Source organism: Leptodactylus fuscus, chromosome 7, assembly GCF_031893055.1.
Source record: "Leptodactylus fuscus isolate aLepFus1 chromosome 7, aLepFus1.hap2, whole genome shotgun sequence".
In the NCBI taxonomy this organism is placed as follows: Eukaryota; Metazoa; Chordata; class Amphibia; order Anura; family Leptodactylidae; genus Leptodactylus; species Leptodactylus fuscus.
Genome location: NC_134271.1, coordinates 22,415,425 through 22,434,103, shown reverse-complemented (window position 1 = coordinate 22,434,103; position 18,679 = coordinate 22,415,425). Strand labels below are relative to the sequence as shown.

At 39.6% G+C, this 18,679-nt stretch overlaps 1 protein-coding gene across 1 annotated transcript in view; it reads left to right on the top strand.

Annotated features, from left to right (window-relative positions):
- Positions 1-18,679, top strand: part of LOC142214432 (mucin-5AC-like) — a 30,185-nt gene that overhangs the window by 3,970 nt on the left and 7,536 nt on the right. The window contains exons 4-25 of the mRNA XM_075283379.1: positions 763-1,024; positions 1,274-1,388; positions 2,714-2,804; positions 3,251-3,357; positions 4,320-4,536; positions 5,524-5,649; positions 6,284-6,401; positions 7,454-7,592; positions 8,434-8,544; positions 8,637-8,706; positions 9,287-9,424; positions 11,588-11,752; positions 12,117-12,211; positions 12,866-12,992; positions 14,114-14,369; positions 14,571-14,620; positions 15,075-15,175; positions 16,923-17,074; positions 17,531-17,669; positions 17,776-17,886; positions 17,964-18,143; positions 18,239-18,478. Coding sequence (XP_075139480.1) covers positions 763-1,024; positions 1,274-1,388; positions 2,714-2,804; positions 3,251-3,357; positions 4,320-4,536; positions 5,524-5,649; positions 6,284-6,401; positions 7,454-7,592; positions 8,434-8,544; positions 8,637-8,706; positions 9,287-9,424; positions 11,588-11,752; positions 12,117-12,211; positions 12,866-12,992; positions 14,114-14,369; positions 14,571-14,620; positions 15,075-15,175; positions 16,923-17,074; positions 17,531-17,669; positions 17,776-17,886; positions 17,964-18,143; positions 18,239-18,478 — 3,110 coding nt within the window. The remainder of the gene's footprint in view (positions 1-762; positions 1,025-1,273; positions 1,389-2,713; positions 2,805-3,250; positions 3,358-4,319; positions 4,537-5,523; positions 5,650-6,283; positions 6,402-7,453; positions 7,593-8,433; positions 8,545-8,636; positions 8,707-9,286; positions 9,425-11,587; positions 11,753-12,116; positions 12,212-12,865; positions 12,993-14,113; positions 14,370-14,570; positions 14,621-15,074; positions 15,176-16,922; positions 17,075-17,530; positions 17,670-17,775; positions 17,887-17,963; positions 18,144-18,238; positions 18,479-18,679) is intronic.

Genomic DNA, 18,679 nt, shown 5'->3' with positions numbered 1-18,679 from the left:
CCCCACTTCCCACAATTTGCATTGCATGAGAGGTCGATACACATGGCACACACTCACTCTGTAAAGCACTTCGTATATACTCGAGTATAAGCTGAATTTTTCAGCACAGTTTTAATTTTTGAAATTTTCCAGTAGCTGCTGCATTCCCCCCCCCCCCCCAGGCTTATACTCGAGTCCATAAGTTTTCCCAGTTTTTTGTGGTAAAATTAGGGGCCTCGGCTTATATTTGGGTCGGCTTATACTCAAGTATATACGGTAGATGATCATTGCATCTATGGCACTGAATGGTCAGGTTTGAACTTTTACCTGTTTCTGGTCCATTTTAGCAAGGAGTCTGCTAACTCAGCTCTTGAACCAATGCCATCACTTCGCCATACATAGGTGTATGTTCACTGGAACAACCTTCCCACCATGTGATGCATGTCTAGCAAATATCAAGGAGTTAACAGACTCAGAACCAGTATAAAGGATCCGGTCCCAATTAACAAATTTTGATGGGTTCCATTGACTTATAATAGGTTCCCCTTGGCCCATCTCGTTTTCTGTGGGGGTTTTTGCCAAGAAGACGAGCACTAAATATACAATAGAATAGTCTTACTTCAGTATTACAAGCAAATAACAATACCCTAAGTACTGTTAGTCTTCTTTCTGTACAATAATAAGATAATATAAAATAATAATATATAATTTGATATCAGACTACACTTCGATCTGTTTTATCGCATATTATAAACGTGAGATGTTCTTTCCTATCCTCAACAGCCGCTGTTTCTGCCCACAATGGACAAGTCTGCAGCACGTGGGGCAATAGCTACTTTAAGACCTTTGATGGTGATATATTCTATTTCCCTGGAACGTGCAACTATCTCTATGCCTCAAACTGCAAGAGCAACTTTGAGGACTTTAACATCCAGATAAGGCGCTCCATCGTCAATAAACTGCCAACTATCAGCCACATCTCTGTGAAGATTGATGGAGTTTACATAGAGTTACAGAGCGGCACCGTAGCAATTAATGGACTACCGTGAGTTATTGATATTATATTTCATTATACACTTTTAGAATTCTATTATAACTATATATTTGCTTTAGTCTGGAATCAAAAAGAGTAAGCCTTAAGGATATTTTCACCTTTGCCTATAGTCTTTCATTACAAGGCATCCTACTATTTTTTGTACACAGCTCCTGGAAGTTAGTGAAGTGTCTTCTACATCCTTGTTGATTTATTAGAATTTTTCTTGAATTTTGTAACGTATCTTCATGTCTCGTACAGGGTGGAGCTCCCATACAGCTTTTCTGGAGTCCAGGTTGGCAGGACTGGCATGTACATTCAGATCGCTGCACGTTTAGGTCTCCAGTTTATGTGGAATGAAGATGACGCTATCTTGGTAACTATCCACAGTTAAAAGATAGGTTATCTTAGAAACAGGAATATTTATTCTTATCTACTTCTGGATTGTGAATCTCCCCAACGTAAAAATTTTGATTCTGCAAAAAAGGAAAGTTTTACAGAGGCCAAATATAGGGCATGAGCCTAATAACAGATATGATACACCAGTCTTTGTATATTCCCTTCAATATTTTAACTTGAGTAAAGTTTTCTTAAAAAACTCAAAAATAAACATAAGAAGTATTTGATTCTGAAGCATCCAAACATAGGTGACACGGATGTTATGGGTTATTTTCACTACATAGAAAACCCTTCTGAGCAGTTCAGTTAAATGTTTAGGCTATGTGTACACAAAGAAATTTTCAGATTCCGAAAAATTCTATCCAGAATTTGCTAGAATCATGCGATCGACCCTTGGAATATTGGTTCAAATCTATTGAGTATTTTTTATTTATTTATTTATTTATTTATTTATTTTATTTTCATTATAATATATATATATATATATATATATATATATATATATATATATATATATTATTAATTTTATAAATAATGTCTTTATTTTTATGTAATATTTAATTTTGCATTTTTGTAATATAAATATATGGAAAAGGGTTAAACAAATAAGAAGGCTGTAAATTTCTCATTTTTTTTTTCATTTATCTTTTAATAGCACAAAATACTGCTAAAATATTTTTTTAATATATTTCTTTCCCTCTCCAGTAGGGTTATCTTTCCATACGTGATAGCTAGGACATGTGATATGGATATTAACAATTCAACAAAAATCCACATGAAAATCTACCATGACTTAAAAAAAAAAAATGTTACCAGTAGTAGAAATTTGCTTTATGTGTATTATTGGCATCATAAGTTCCTTTGTAGTGAGCGCCCCCTACAGTTTTTGAATCAAAAGTTAGATATCTCTAACAGTTCTCTTTTTGTTAAAAATCGAATAAGCTACATCAAACCACGGGGCCAAAAATGATATGTATACAAAAAAAAGGTTTAGCGATGCCAAAACAAGGGTATGGGAAATGTATCTGTGTGTGGGAGGAGGGGGGAGGGGTGGGATTAAGGCAAAAAAAAAAAAAAATGAAAATGAAATGAAAAAATATTTTAGCAGCGTTTTGTGCTATTAAAAGATAAATGGAAAAAAAAGAGAAATTTACATCCGTCATATTTGTTTAACCCTTTTCCATATATTTATTTTACAAAAATGCTAAATTAAAAATTACATAAAAATAAAGACACAAATATTATTTATCTCCTGCTCTAAAAGTTCAAAATGTAAATATATGAATCTACTTTTCTTTTTAGTTGGAACTGGATCCAAAATTTGCCAACCAGACCTGTGGTCTTTGTGGAGATTACAATGGAATTCCCATTTATAATGAGTTCATCACCAATAGTAAGTCCTCAGTAATTCAGTGTATTAGATACAAGTGTCACCCCTAATGTACAATACATATTTACTATTCAAAATGTGCTGCAATTTTGATGTAGATTCCACCAAAAAAAGGCCAAAAAACAAATGTCTTATGTTTTTTTTTACATAGTTTGTAAATCTTCCCTGTTTAGAAAAATGGCCACATCTGCGTTTGGGTTTCCATTTGGGGAATCCGCTTAGAGACCCCCGAACGGAAACCTATACGTATAAAAAAGCGCTTACCTGGGAAACCCACAGACTCCATAGACTATAATGGGGTCCGTGTGGCTTTTGCACAGAACATGTGAAAAGTCCTACAAGCAGTCAAAGCAGAACATGCCATGTGTACCAGTATGATGACAGAAATTGAAGTTTTTCCCAGTTTGTAAGAAAAAATATCCTATTTTCTCATGTATAATACCTTTCAGATGTTCAAGTAACTACAAATCAGTATGGAAACATGCAGAAGCTGAATGGACCCCAGGAAACTTGCCAAGATGTGTTACAAACTGCTCTGAGCAACTGCACGGACACGGTAAGTATATAGAACGTCACCAATAAGCAGCTCATACACAAGGGGGTCTATAGAGTTAAAATGTCCCTATTGTACCATCACCCCTGATGGTGGACTCATGAACAATAACATTTTCTAATGATTATTATACGCCTAACTCATGGTGTGGTCTTCATGTCTACCCCATCTATCTGACTAGGGATTGGTGGAGACCAAACTCTGGTTTTGGAACCTTTTCCAGCCTGATGAACAACAGGAACTCTTCTTTTGAGGTCCTCCAAAACTCCTTTTTTCGTGTCTGTATTTGCTAATCCTATAAAGGTTCACATCCTATCACATAGTATCACATATAGGTGGTAGGGGGATATTGTCACTCCTTAGGGAGAGACCACCATATAGGTGTGTGGAGATTTGTTAAGCCTTTAGCACTCCACTTGCAAAGTGGAGTGCTAAAGGCTTAACAAATCTCCACACACCTATATGGTGGTCTCTCCCTAAGGAGTGACAATATCCCCCGAACCCTGTCTAAGCCTCTCACCTCTACCAGGTTATAGTCCTCTCTACATCGGGCTGATGAGATCCAACCAGATCGAAACAGCTGTCCTCGATTGAGAGACTATAACCTGGTAATAATCCCAGCGTCATTGCTAAACAAAGGCCTCTTGGAAGGTCGGGCATGAAGCTAAAGGGAGCAGCCATTATTGGGTTATTTCACTGGAATCCTGTCTTAAGACAGGCTTGCACATTCCAGTGAGCGCCCTCTATTGGTTTGCAACAATGAGGCAGCAACTGTCTTCCTAATTACATCATGGAAGGCGGATTTGCATATTCTTCCCATATAGGTGGTAGGTCATTATTGTATTGAATCTGTATTGTGAGAGATTGGAGGTGGACGCACATCTGTATGTCTATGGCCTTTAGTAAACTGATTTCATTTCTTTTATGATTTCATTGCCTTATCCTATTTGCATTGTTTTCAACAGAATCGAATATGTGAGGTGGTCTTGAGAAGCGCTCCTTTCTCACAATGTAACTCTTTGGTGGATCCAGCTCAGTATATTGATGCCTGTGTCCAAGATCTGTGTCGTTGTAGCCCAGACGCCATTGGCTTTTGCTTATGTAACACCTTTACTGAGTATTCCCGCCAATGTACCCATGCTGGTGGAGTTCCACAAAACTGGAGAACTGCTCAACTCTGTCGTAAGTGCCGTCATAGTCATGCTATAGATCTCAGATCCCCAAACATTTGTACTGGTTGGGGGCCGTATTGGGTTTAAAAAAAAGACGTAAGTGTATCATGACGATATTACTGGTATGGTATAATTTAATCCTTTCCGGGTTTTTTAAAAATTTAGATTGTGCGCCCCACATAGAGCTCACAATGTACATTTTTCCTATCAGTATGTCTTTGGAATATGGGATGGAAATCCACACAAACACGGGGAGAACATACAAACTCCTTGCAGATGGTTTTTTGCCCTTGGTGGCATTTGAACACCAGGACACCAGCGCTGCAAGGCTGCAGTGCTAACCACTGAGCCACCATGTTGCCCCTGTTTTTTGCATTCTTGTTGTATACTCCCGCCCTTCCAAAATCCATACATTTTTTTAAATTTTTTTATTAATAGAACTACGACTTTATATTAATAGTTCGATGGTGGGACTATTAAAGGATTATGTTATCTTATCTTATGCAGTGGCTTATTTTTTCAGGGCAAAGTTTACTTCCTGATGATACCATTAAATATTCTGTACAGTGTATTAGAAAGCTGGAAAATTCAGTATGGGTTGGGATTAGAAAAAACTACAGTTTTCTTATGGGTTTGTTTTTATGGTGTTGAGTCTGCCGTCAAGGTATATTACCTATAGGCAACGGGTTGGTCTGATCACAGTGATGGCAAATTTATACAGTTTTTGCTATGTTTTACAACAATCCAATTTATTCTTGTAGTTATACCTTCTAAGAATTTAATAGAGGAGTGGGGAGGAACGAGGCACAGGGATTTCACTCATGAAACCAGAGCTGTTATTGAATAGGACTTCCACTCTTAGGCTCGATTTGGAGGGTTCCCACTTAAACTGAAGGTCCCTTGGGGAGGAGACTTGTTAGATTGAAAAAGTGGAGTTAGGGGATTCGATTTCACTATGATGGATACGATATAGATTGATAATGCTTTCTTTTCACAGCTTTGTCATGTAACTACAACATGGAGTACAAGGAATGTGGCAGCGCCTGCCCAAATACTTGCACCAATCCTGAACGCTCATTAGTGTGTGACAGCCATTGTATAGATGGATGCTTCTGCCCTGCAGGTAAGTTAATGTTTATGTTCAGAAATTTACTGTATATTATACCGGCTCCATAGTATCATAAGAAAGTGGAGCTGAGCAAGATAAAAAAAACATCTCAACTTCAGGCAAAATAAATGATGTGAAACAAAATCCTGCTCGTCTGAGCACTTAACAAAACAGTAACAATATACTAATTATATGTTTTCGTACTACCAGCCGCATGAACAAACAAATTAGCACAATACGGTCTCACCAGACTCAGAGTATCAGGACAGACCCAGACTCCCTGGATTTGCCCTGAAGTGCAGACTCTTCAGCCTTTTATGGGCCAGTAATGATGCTATGAGCCAGACCTGGGCTAAAGCCTATTCCAGACCTGCCCTGAACCACATTTAGGTCAAAAACCTGGGGTGGATATATCAGGACTCCAGCACTCTGCCTGTCATGTTCTCACACATTCTATATTGAAACCAAATTACAGATTCCCTTTAAAAGATATGGAGAATTTTTTATGTTCCTATGAACGTTAAATGTAAAAAAATAAAAATAACTGAGGACTTTGTATTACATTGAGGCTGTTCCTGCTTCGGACACCATTTTAAAGGATATTTCTCTGCTGCTTCAGTCCGGATATTGATATGTTTTTCCGTTTCAGGAACGGTCTTTGATGATATTAACAATTCTGGATGTGTTCCTGTTCAGCAATGTTACTGTACATACAACGGACAGGTTTACACACCTGGCACCGGATACTCAGCCCAGTGTCGCACTTGGTAAGATATATTTAATTCTTCTGGACATTGACCTCAATCCATTATATTCACGTAACTATGGTATATATTGTCCCAATGGTGGAGACCCAGTATGACCTCTGTGTTGTGTTGTCAATTGTGGTTATTTCCTAAGCTCTTCAATAGAGAAGCAAAATTATTATCTCAGTAAAAATCTATCTATTAATTAATAGCTGCATCTAGGTGGTAAATATGTTGTTATTAGGAATTTTAGAGGGGCATTACTAGTTTCGCACTACATTTGCTCAAATAACTAAGGGACCCGCACCCTGTTTTGCCCAGTCGTGTGATGTCCTGGATGACATGGATCATCTCTGCACATCCAGTCCGGCACTATATATCCCAGTCATCCATGATATGAATGTGTCGGGAGGCGCTTCTGCCTTCAGCCCCCAAAAACCATCCATGTTTCCTCTAGTAATTGCTCTAAGTAGCCCGCATAATATTTTTTAATTATATGTCTATGGAGAGGATATTAGAAAAACATAGCAAGGCTATAGAGATCAAAAAATGACTCGGTACAGGATTTTGGACAAAAACACTTTCCAGCCCCCCACTCCCGTATCTTCCAGCACATAAGATAATGAAGATAATGTGAATGCTATAGGCAATCACTGTACGCAGAGATCACATGACTGATCAATGGAGCCCAGGATAAAGAGACTAGGGACAAGGGCATCAGGTACAGATGGTTCAGAAGTTAAATATGGCTTAGGGCCCCTTCACAAGACGTAAGCGCTCGGCTCATTCCGAGCCGTACACGTGAGCGCTTCTAAACACTTCCCATTCACTTCAATGGGAGCGCACGTAAAGCCGGCTTTACGAGCGCTCCCATTGAAGTGAATGGGAAGTGGTTAGAAGCGCTCGCGTGTACGGCTCGGAATGGGCCGAGCACTTACGCCGTGTGAACGGGCCCTTAATTTATTATTTTATAGTATTCTAAAACTTGTGCCAAACATTTTTATAGGCCAGACCAATACTTTACATGTTTGGAACTGCAGCAAATATATAAATGCATTTTTTTTCACCATCAGCACTTGTTCAGCCGGCAAATGGAGCTGCGTAAATAAGGCTTGTCCGGGATCCTGCTCAATCGAGGGAGGATCTCATATCACCTCCTTTGATCTTACACGGTACATGTTCCATGGAGACTGCAGTTACGTTCTAACAAAGGTACCTAGGAAATAACTCATAGTATTATATAGTAACAACATGATTGTCCTTCTTGTGATCTATCAATGAATAATTATACGTTACATGTAAAAATTCACACCTAAGTATACACAGTAGATCTTGAGGTGGCTCCCAGTCATGAGAATTCCACTTTGGAAATTTTCCTGTCGTTGACCAAAAGATGTTGGAATCCTATGGCGGAATCTAGTGCAAAATTTCTGCTGTTTGAACTTACTCTTATAACCAGGGGTGTAAATGATATGATTTTACAGTCAGAGCAAAGTGGATAGGATTCTAGCAAATCACTTGCTCACTTTGCGGTAAAAACCGTGGTGCGGAAATGCAACGATTTCTAAAACCGATGCGTTTTTAGAAATCGCAGCATGTCAATTATACGTATAGAAACGCCGGCGGTTTGCCCATAGGTATAATTGAAACAGAAAGTCCATAGAGGAAACCTGAAGAACCGCATTCATTTAGAGGCCCAATGTGTAACCAATGTTCCTAAGATCTATTTGCAGATTGTAAACAATGTAAATAGTCATAAACTTGCAAATAACTTGGAAAAGCACACCAAAGTCATATCTATCTATCTATCTCCTATCTATCTATCTATCTATCTATCTATCTATCTATCTATCTATCTCTCTCTCTCTCTCTCTCTCTCTCTATCTATCTATCTCCTATCTATCTATCTATCTATCTATCTATCTATCTACAAATAAATCAATGTAGATCTTCTCTTCATTTATACAGTAGCATTGGTGTCTAGGAATTATATTGACTAACTCCGTTACCTCTTTGGTTCAGTTCTTTACATTTAGTTTTGCTCTCTCACCAGACATGTTACAATGCCACATTCAGCGTATTAGGAGAACTTCGTACATGTGGTCTGACAACCACTGAGACCTGCCTGAAAAGTGTCACCCTCCTCCTAAATGATGGAAAAGATGTAAGTTTCCGTTGCCCTGTACAATTCAAGCTCAGCGTGAGCCATTATTAAGTATATTGTTTGGTATTAATGTGGATGTTCTTCTCTTACAGCTGATCTTCGTGAAGCCTTGTGGCACCGTATATGTGAATTCTCTCTACACCCAGTTGCCCATTTCATCAGGTATGTTGTGCCTATATATGAATAGTGATCCTATTCTCTAGTATGGGTTTGTTTTAAGGGTTCTAGCACGAGAAACATTAGTGGTAGGGTAACCACCAGGTAGCCGCACATTTGTGATACAATATCAAGATATCATGTGGTTGTGAAATGATATTCATCGCATAACATGCAAATCTAGACACTCAAGATTGTACATCTGTACAATAACATTCTCAAACCCACAGGACACAAAGCAGACACAACTTATTATTAGGAGACCCCTCTGATGAAAACAATAATGCATTAGCAACAGATTTTATAGAATCATTCATGTTTTCCTACAGTCTTATGAATCTATGTTAACACCTTTCTTTGATGGATTTGTGTTTGGTAATCCAATATTATACAGATTCTTCTACTATAACAGTAATGTATCATAGTGAAACAGTATTACAGTTCTTGTAGTACCACATGTTTCCAGCAGGCGGTGATGTTCAGATCCTTTATTGTAAATATAGTAGATTATATATGTAGCCCGTACAGTATACTGTTCCGTTATGTGACCTTACTGATAAGAATGTATATCTTGCTTGATCCGCAGCCAGTGTCACAATCTTCAAGCCTTCGTCATTCTTCATCATTGTGCAGACCACATTTGGGTTGCAGCTACAGATCCAGCTTGTGCCCACCATGCAGCTCCACATCAATTTGGATCCATCTTATCAAAATACAGTTTGTGGTAAATATTCATTATTCATCTTGTAGAAATCATAGAGACAATGGAAATGTAGCTATGGATGAGGATATTACTGAATATGGAGTAGAGAAGGTTTTTCAGTCTTCTAGAAGGATCCTATTGAAAAGAATGTCACCTAAAGACGATGTACCAAGTGTCTGGTAAGGGTCTTACTGCTGGGACCTTCACCCATCCTGAGAACTAGGGAACAGAGCAGTGGCGTAACTAGGAATGGCTGGGCCCCAAGGCGAACGTTTGATGTTGTCCCCTCCCTGACCGACCACATTCCTGCACACAGTATTATGTCCCCCAGTGGCCCCTGCACACAGTATTATGTCCCATAGCGGTCACTGCACACAGTAGTATGCCCCATAGTGGCCCCTGCACCCACTATTATGTCTCGCAGTGGCCCCTGTACACTGTATTATGCCCCATAGTGGCCCCTGTACACTGTATTATGCCCCATAGTGGCCCCTGCACACAGTATTATGCCCCATAGTGGCCCCTGCACACTGTATTATGCTCCATAGTGGCCCCTGCACATAGTATTATGCCCCATAGTGGCCCCTGCACACAGTATTATGCCCCATAGTGGCTCCTGCACACAGTATTATGTCCCATAGTGACCCCTGCACACAGTATTATGCCCCATAGTGGCCCCTGCACACAGTATTATGTCCCATAGTGGCTCCTGCACACAGTATTATGTCCCATAGTGACCCCTGCACACAGTATTATGCCCCATAGTGGCCCCTGCACACAGTACAATGTCCCATAGTGGCCCCTGTACACAGTATTATGCCCCATAGTGGCCCCTGAACCCACTATTATGTACCGGCCTATTAAAAAAACAAAAAACAAAAAAACGGGGCCCTCCAGGTTCCCTAATGTCCCGGGCCCAGTGCTAACTGCTACCGCTGCTACCCCGGTAGTTATGTCCCCGGTCCAGTGTCCCCACACCCCCTTGTTTGTTGATGGGGTGTTCGTATGTGTGTTAAATTCAGCTCTATAGGGCTCCAAAGAGAAGCTGAGTACGGTACTCAGAGAATAGAGTTTAATGAAGTGGCTGTGTTCATATACAACAGAGGGACTTGGGGGCCCCATTCTCCTACGGATAGGGGACGCACTTTGTTCTTAGTAAAACCATTTTAAACCAAGAGCCATATTAAGAGCCTGCAATAGATTATTAGAGTAAGTAATATCTTCCTTACCTTATAGGAGTTTGTACAATAGTTGCCGAATTCCAGGATCTCCATAAACCTTCTCAGGCATGAAAAATATCTCTATGTGGTAATGTTTAATAGTGGTCTAGGAGGGGGAGGATTCACCTGCAGCTTCGCTCTTTCTCTATTTTTTGGAGAAATGGAATATTATTAAGGGATCTAGAAATAGGGTGATATTTGCTTAACTAGACTATGGGATGTTCAGGTAGGAAAAAAACAACCCTCTACATGTCCAACCGTCCATAGGACCAAGCTACAGGACAGATATAGGACACCATAGAGGACCCAACAGTTGATTTTCCTGATTTTTCATCGTCATATTCACCACTGGGGGACGTCACAGCAAAGAGCATAGCATAGCGTCACAGCATAGAGTCGGCTCTAGAGTAGCTCTTTAAATCCATATGTTGTGAGCGCCCTCTAGTGGTAACTGCAGGGATTGTGAGAAATAGAGTTCCTAACACTATAATAGGGTTCGGGGGATATTGTCACTCCTTAGGGAGAGACCACCATATAGGTGTGTGGAGACTTGTTAAGCCTTTAGCACTCCACTTTGCAAGGAACTATGGGAAGAATATGCAAATCTGCCTTCCATGATGTAATTAGGAAGACAGTTGCTGCCTCAGTATTGCAAACCAATAGAGGGCGCTCACATTCCAGTGAGCGCCCTCTATTGGTTTGCAATACTGAGGCAGCAACTGTCTTCCTAATTACATCATGGAAGGCAGATTTGCATATTCTTCCCATAACACTATAATAAACTTCCAAAATTACTGCTATGGGGTTCTATAATTTTTTTATTTACTTGCTTGAAAATGTTTATGTTTATGTCTTGTCATTTTTATTTCATTTTTTAATAAAATTATACATTTTGTACACTTTTCATCTGCTATTTCTTCTTCTATAAGCTATTATGACAATATCTCTCTGAACTGATTCACAGGACTTTGCGGAAACTTTAACAACATACAAGCCGATGACTTCAGAGTTCTTAGCGGTGTCATTGAAGGAACCGGATCTTCTTTCGCCAACACTTGGATGACTCAGGCCGACTGTCCCATTATATCTAACAGCTTTGAAAATCCATGTGCTCTCAGCATTGAGAATGGTAAAGTAGTCAAGTCCTCATGGTCTTTATTATCGGAATGGAAATCTTAAAAACTGGCAAAGTACTGAGTTATATTCCGGAACTAGGCCTTTAACAAGGCGTGTAATGGACATTTGTTCTCATATTCATATACAGAAAATTATTATAGAAAAGGCAGGATATTAGTAGTATTTCTATATTTGGCACTAGATGGCGGCATTGGTTTTGTCAATGCAAACTGATATACGCAGAACATGAAGGAACAATTGACATGTCTGCAGCATGACCTGCCACTAGATGGCAGAATGGACATCTCATTTACATAAATTTGCTCATAAAATCTGTACATGAGTTGAGATGTAACATATTATATTTTCCTCCCTAGAACTGTATGCCAAACATTGGTGCTCAATGCTGACTGATCCTGCCGGACCCTTTGCAGAATGTCATTCCATAGTTAATCCAGATGTTTACAACCAGGTAAATCTAATAGGGAACTGACCTCAATGGAATTGCTTAAGAATTATTTGCTTCAAACCAATGCAGAAAAGCAAGAAATACATGGAAAATGGCATCATTCACTTTTTCATTGTGAAATTTTGAGAGCCATAGGAATCACTGACTCAGACCTCTTAGATGCCGCAGTCGTCATTGACAGAGGCATCTAATAGGTTAATGGTCGAAGTTATGGCAAATCTCAGACTGTTGCAGCACAGTGCCTACTATAGTAACACATATACCTAGGGCAGGATCTGGGTGGGGATAATATGACTGTTGGAAAATGGCCCAAAAAGTATTTCGTCCCCAAAGAAACTCAAGCCATTGAATGCCATATTTGCCCAGATAATGTGGCAGGTGGGCCACAATGTGCCCATCTACTGGTCTCACAGAGCCTTTCATTACCTCTCAATGTTTCCATGTTGTGCAGAAAAGTGGTGCTGCCCCCTGCTGGTAAAAAGAATAATGATTTAACAATTGTCAAGATTATCTAAGACTTAGTATGATGGGGAAGTGAGCACCAGTCAAAATCCAGTAGGACTGAGAACACAGCATTTGAGACATGACATGTGACAGTATACATTACAAAGCTTCTATGTTTCTCACCAACTTTACTTTTTCTCATCCTTTCTCTAGAACTGTATGTTTGACTCGTGTAACTGTGCCCAGAGTGAGCAGTGTATGTGCGCCGCGCTGTCCTCCTACGTGTACGCCTGCGCTGCCAAGGGGATCATTCTGAAAGGATGGCGTCAAAATGTCTGCAGTAAGTAAAACCCTATTACTATAAGTCACATGAGAACAGATATCAAATAGAAAAAGAATTGCTTCACTCAATGTGTCAGTAAAGTAAGTTATCTGCTCTTATCAAGTATTATTCTCTGGTGGGGAGAATTACTGTATAAGTTGTAATATGTTGAGAAGATTGCACAAATCCAGAGTGTAACCATACAACTGCACAAGCTGGTCTCATGTAAGAAATTTAGATACAGATGGGTGATAGATAGATAGATAGATAGATAGATAGATAGATAGATGATAGATAGATAGATAGATAGATAGATAGATTGATAGAGATATGAGATAGATAAATAGGAGATAGATAGATAGATAGATAGATAGATAGATCAAAGATAGATAGATAGATAGATAGATAGATAGATAGATATGAGATAGATAGATAGATAGATAGATATGAGATCGATAGATAGATAGATAGATAGATAGATAGATAGATAGATAGGAGATAGATAGATAGATAGATAGATATGAGATAGATAGATAGATAGATAGATAGATAGATAGATATGAGATCGATAGATAGATAGATAGATAGATAGATAGATATGAGATCGATAGATAGATAGATAGATAGATAGATGAAAGATAGATGAAAGATAGATAGATAGATAGATAGATAGATAGATATGAGATCGATAGATAGATAGATAGATAGATGAAAGATAGATGAAAGATAGATAGATAGATAGATAGATAGATAGATATGAGATCGATAGATAGATATGAGATAGATAGATAGATAGATAGATAGATATGAGATCGATAGATAGATAGATAGATAGATATGAGATCGATAGATAGATAGATAGATAGATAGATAGATAGATGAAAGATAGATGAAAGATAGATAGATAGATAGATAGATAGATATGAGATCGATAGATAGATAGATAGATAGATAGATAGATAGATAGATAGATAGGAGATCGATAGATAGATAGATAGATAGATAGATAGGAGATAGATAGATAGATAGATAGATAGATATGAGATAGATAAATAGAAGATAGATTATGATCAAATGACATTTGCTGTTTAAGAATAATGAATACAGATGTGGTGACATTGTCCCTCTTTATGTCCCAGCCTCCTATACCACATCCTGCGCTGCCTCCTTGACCTACAGCTATTCAGTCAGCAGATGCCAGCCCACTTGCCGCTCTCTCAGCAGCCATGACATTACTTGTGACATCTCCTTTGTCCCTGTGGATGGCTGCATTTGTCAGAATGGCACCTACCTGGATGACAGCGGCCGATGCGTGCTCGCAGCAGACTGTTCTTGCTACTATAAGGGTACAGCGGTGCCACCTGGTGAAGTCGTTCATGACAATGGCGCTATATGGTAAGTGTGACCTTTCCTGATGCAGAAGACTTCCCCTCATTGTAGTCATTTGCTGTAAAACCAGCCAGGCATTGACCTCACTGTGTCGGTCACTACGTCGTCTGGCCTTCTTAGAGGTCGGCACGAATGTGAAGACAGATTTCCTTTACATTCCCCTTTAGATGACTTCTCGCATGCTCATGTTCATACATTATTTTCCAGCACCTGCTCTTCTGGAAAATTAGACTGCATTGGAAAAACAGACATAACAGGTGAGTATTCACAGGTATATTCCTAGAAAAGTGAACAAAAAGCAAACAATGGATTAATACTATTAAAGTGATTGATAGAGCGCCCCTAGTGGCTGTAATACTGTATAGAATACATTTTATTCTGACTGAGTCACAAGTTCTCTTAGACCCTCTAATACTTTAGAAGCCAGGAAGTGGTGCCCTTTTCGCACCAATACTATATATTAGGAAATTGCATTTAATCCAAATTAATAAAGGAATTGACTTTCCAAAAGGTGGCACTAGAGCACGATTCTCTTTTCCACCAAGGAGGTCATATTTCCAGATTCCTTACCTAGGAAACTTAGACATTTCTCATTTCTTAATGATTGTAGATGTAGAGACCAAAACCCTGACATTCAAAAATAAATCTTTATTAAATCCCCTGTTTTATTCTTACAAATAATCTAATGTTATGTATACATTGATTTTATAGCGTGCGCTTCTCCTATGGTTTACTTTGACTGCACAAACAAGACCGCCGGCACCAAGGGGGCAGAATGTCAGAAGAGTTGCCAGACTTTAGACATGCAGTGTGTAAGTTATTTTATATTGTCCTGCATTATGTGTTGGTCCATCCAAATACTAAATCACATTCGAGCCCTGAAACCTTGAACTCTAAATCTGTAATAACCTGATGTGTAGTGGTAAAAATCAGTAAGGCCTATATTGTATGTCTAAGGCTAGAATTACATGTGCAATTGTAGGGGCAACGTTTGAGCTAAAAGCAGGAATCAAAAAGTAAATGTATGAAAAAAATTATGTCCATTAGTGCCCCCTGCACACAGTATTATGTTCCATAGTGGCCCCTGTACACAGTATTAGCCCCATAGTGGCCCCTGCACACAGTATTATCCCCCATAGTGGCCCCTGCACACAGTATTATCCCCAATAGTGGCCCCTGCATACAGTATTATTTATGCCCCATAGTAGCCCCTGCACACAGTATTATGCCCCATAGTGGCCCCTGCACACAGTATTATCCCCCATAGTGGCCCCTGCACACAGTATTATCCCCAATAGTGGCCCCTGCACACAGTATTATCCCCAATAGTGGCTCCTGCATACAGTATTATCCCCCATAGTAGCCCCTGCACACAGTATTATCCCCAATAGTGGCCCCTGCACACAGTATTATCCCGAATAGTGGCCCCTGCACACAGTATTATCCCCAATAGTGGCTCCTGCATACAGTATTATACCCCATAGTGGCCCCTGCACACAGTATTATGTCCCATAGTGGTCCCTGCACATAGTATTATCCCCCATAGTGGCCCCTGCACACAGTATTATGTCCCATAGTGGTCCCTGCACACAGTATTATCCCCCATAGTGGCCCCTGCATACACTATTATGTCCCACTGTGGACACCCATGAACAATTATTATACTCTGGGGTCTTTTCAGAAGTATAGAACATGTATGGAACATGTATAGAAGTCTGTGTAGTTCTTCCTGTCCTGCTTGCCGGCAACTCATCCGAGCTAAATTTTTATGTTGGATATTGGTGGAATAATTGTAGTTTCGCTGTCCTCAGTGTTGCTGGTGCTTGTACCTTTACATGTAATATTAAGTTGTAGAATCCACAATTAATCTCCATCTTTGTCACTTACGACATATTGGCAGTACTAAGTAGGCTTGAGCGATCAGAATCGGAAAAGATCAGATTCCGATCGGTGATCAAGCAAATTTCACGATCGGGATCGGCTGGAAAATGATCGGAAATTGGATTTTAAAATCGATCCTGAAATCTCAAGATCGGCTCAACCCCAGTACTAAGCTTAATATCATGATGTTCCTGTTCAACCGTTGAACTGAGGGAGGGTGAACGCAAATATTGTTCTGAGCACTAAGTGCCTGTTACTTATTTTAGCACCCCAGGGTGTCATCAGATTACAACCATAAGTAAAGAAGGGAGACCCGTCCAACTCCTTGACAATAATTTTCCTTGCGTGCTTACTTTAGAAGAAACACACGACGAAGCGTAAAATTTCCATTTGCTAGTCACCTTCTCTTATGTCTACATGCATGGCCTAAGGATCACTCATGGCTACTCCTAAATATGTTTGTACAGTAGATGTTAAAAAGCCGTGACAGACAAGCTTCATTGCCATTCCACTTTCTAGTCATTTGTAATATAAGGTGTATTTTTTGCTTTGTCACGCAGAGTCGGGAAAACGTAGGACCTCTAAAGTTCAATTGAAATCACAAATTTAGCTTATAAAATGGAAGATTTTTTGGTAAACCAAGATTTTTACGTTAGTGTTACTCCATCCCTTTTACAGTACAGCGCGCAGTGTATATCTGGTTGTGTTTGCCCTGCTGGACTTATATCTGATGGTAAAGGCGGATGTGTGGCGGAGGAGCAATGTCCATGCATACACAACAATGAAGTCTACGCTCCAGGGTCAAATATCAGAATACAATGCAACACTTGGTGAGTGTTCTTCCCCCAGATCTGTCATGCCGAATGCGACTGTCCCCGACTATAAGGCTGGTCTTACACAACCGTAGTGCTTTTACGGTCCACAATTTGCTAATCAGCAACACTAAATTTCACTCCAAAAAGTCATTCCGCAGACGTCTGTGTCCATCCGCATGCGCCCATAGAGTTCTATGGGACAGTCTGTGCCGTGCTGTGATGTCCGTGACTTTGCGGACCATGGTAACGGCACGGCACACCACGGATAAAATATCAGGTGGTTTAAGAGGCCGCACTGAATACAATGTGTCCACCATTGAGAATCCACAATTGCGGACTTAACTTACGGCCGTGTAAGACCAGGCTAAGTCACATTAAAGTATAAGTCCATTTCAGGCCTTCGAACGTGTCATGATCATCCTTCTTTAGAAGTTTCTAAGACTTACTTACGTATTATTATACACCCTACAGTAAATGTGTGAACAGAAACTGGGAATGCACCAGTGAGCTATGTATGGGAACTTGCGCTGTATATGGAGACGGTAACTACATCACGTTTGACACCACAAGATACGTCTTCAGTGGAAGCTGCGAATACACATTGGCTCAAGTAAACAATATTTCCCTACTTACTATTATTTATTCCAGAATAACATACCGTATGGCCTACATCCGTATAATACTGACAAGCGTCATTTCTTTCCATTGAAATCCAGGACTATTGTAGCGGTGACCCCTCCAATGGAACCTTCCGAGTTATCACAGAGAATATTCCATGTGGATCCACTGGTACCACCTGCTCCAAATCCATCAAAGTCTTCCTTGGCGTAAGTGATCCTTAATTTTTATGGAACTATATCAAATATTTATTCTGAAATTAATGACATTTTTTTATTTTCTTTAGAATTACCAACTCATCCTGAGCAATGAGAAATTCCAGGTGGTAAAGCTTGATGTTGGGGTGTATGTACCATACAAGGTGCGGCAGATGGGTATCTACATGGTGATCGAAGCCCTCAATGGACTGGTTTTAGTATGGGATACAAAAACTACCATTTTTATCAAGTTGGAAGCAAGTTTTCAGGTATCTTACCAGACCACTTTAAAATCTAAAAGTTCTTTGAGGAACTATTGTCATGTCTGTTCATTTTATTATCATACGTGTGATTCTATCTATAGGGTAAAGTCTGCGGATTGTGTGGTAACTACGATGGAAATGCAGTAAACGATTTCACCACTAGAAGTCTGTCGGTGGTAGGAAATGTGGCAGAGTTTGGAAACAGCTGGAAGTTATCTCCAAGTTGCCCAGATGCGATGACACTCAAAGATCCATGTTCCCTGAACCCTTACAGGAAATCCTGGGCGCAAAGACAATGTAGTATCATCACTAGCGCCGCGTTTAGTCCTTGTCATGCTCTGGTAAGACTCTCTGAAGTATACTTTTTAAATACGACGTGTCCTTCCTTACATTTCCTCTCGACTCAACGTGTTTAGATATATTTGCCATTAGATGACTGACTTTTCAAGAAAATATTGCTTTGTGATGTTGTGATGTTCGAGGTTCGATATTCGTTTCGAGTAGCCCCTCAATATTCGACTACTCGAATCGTTTCAGGGGTA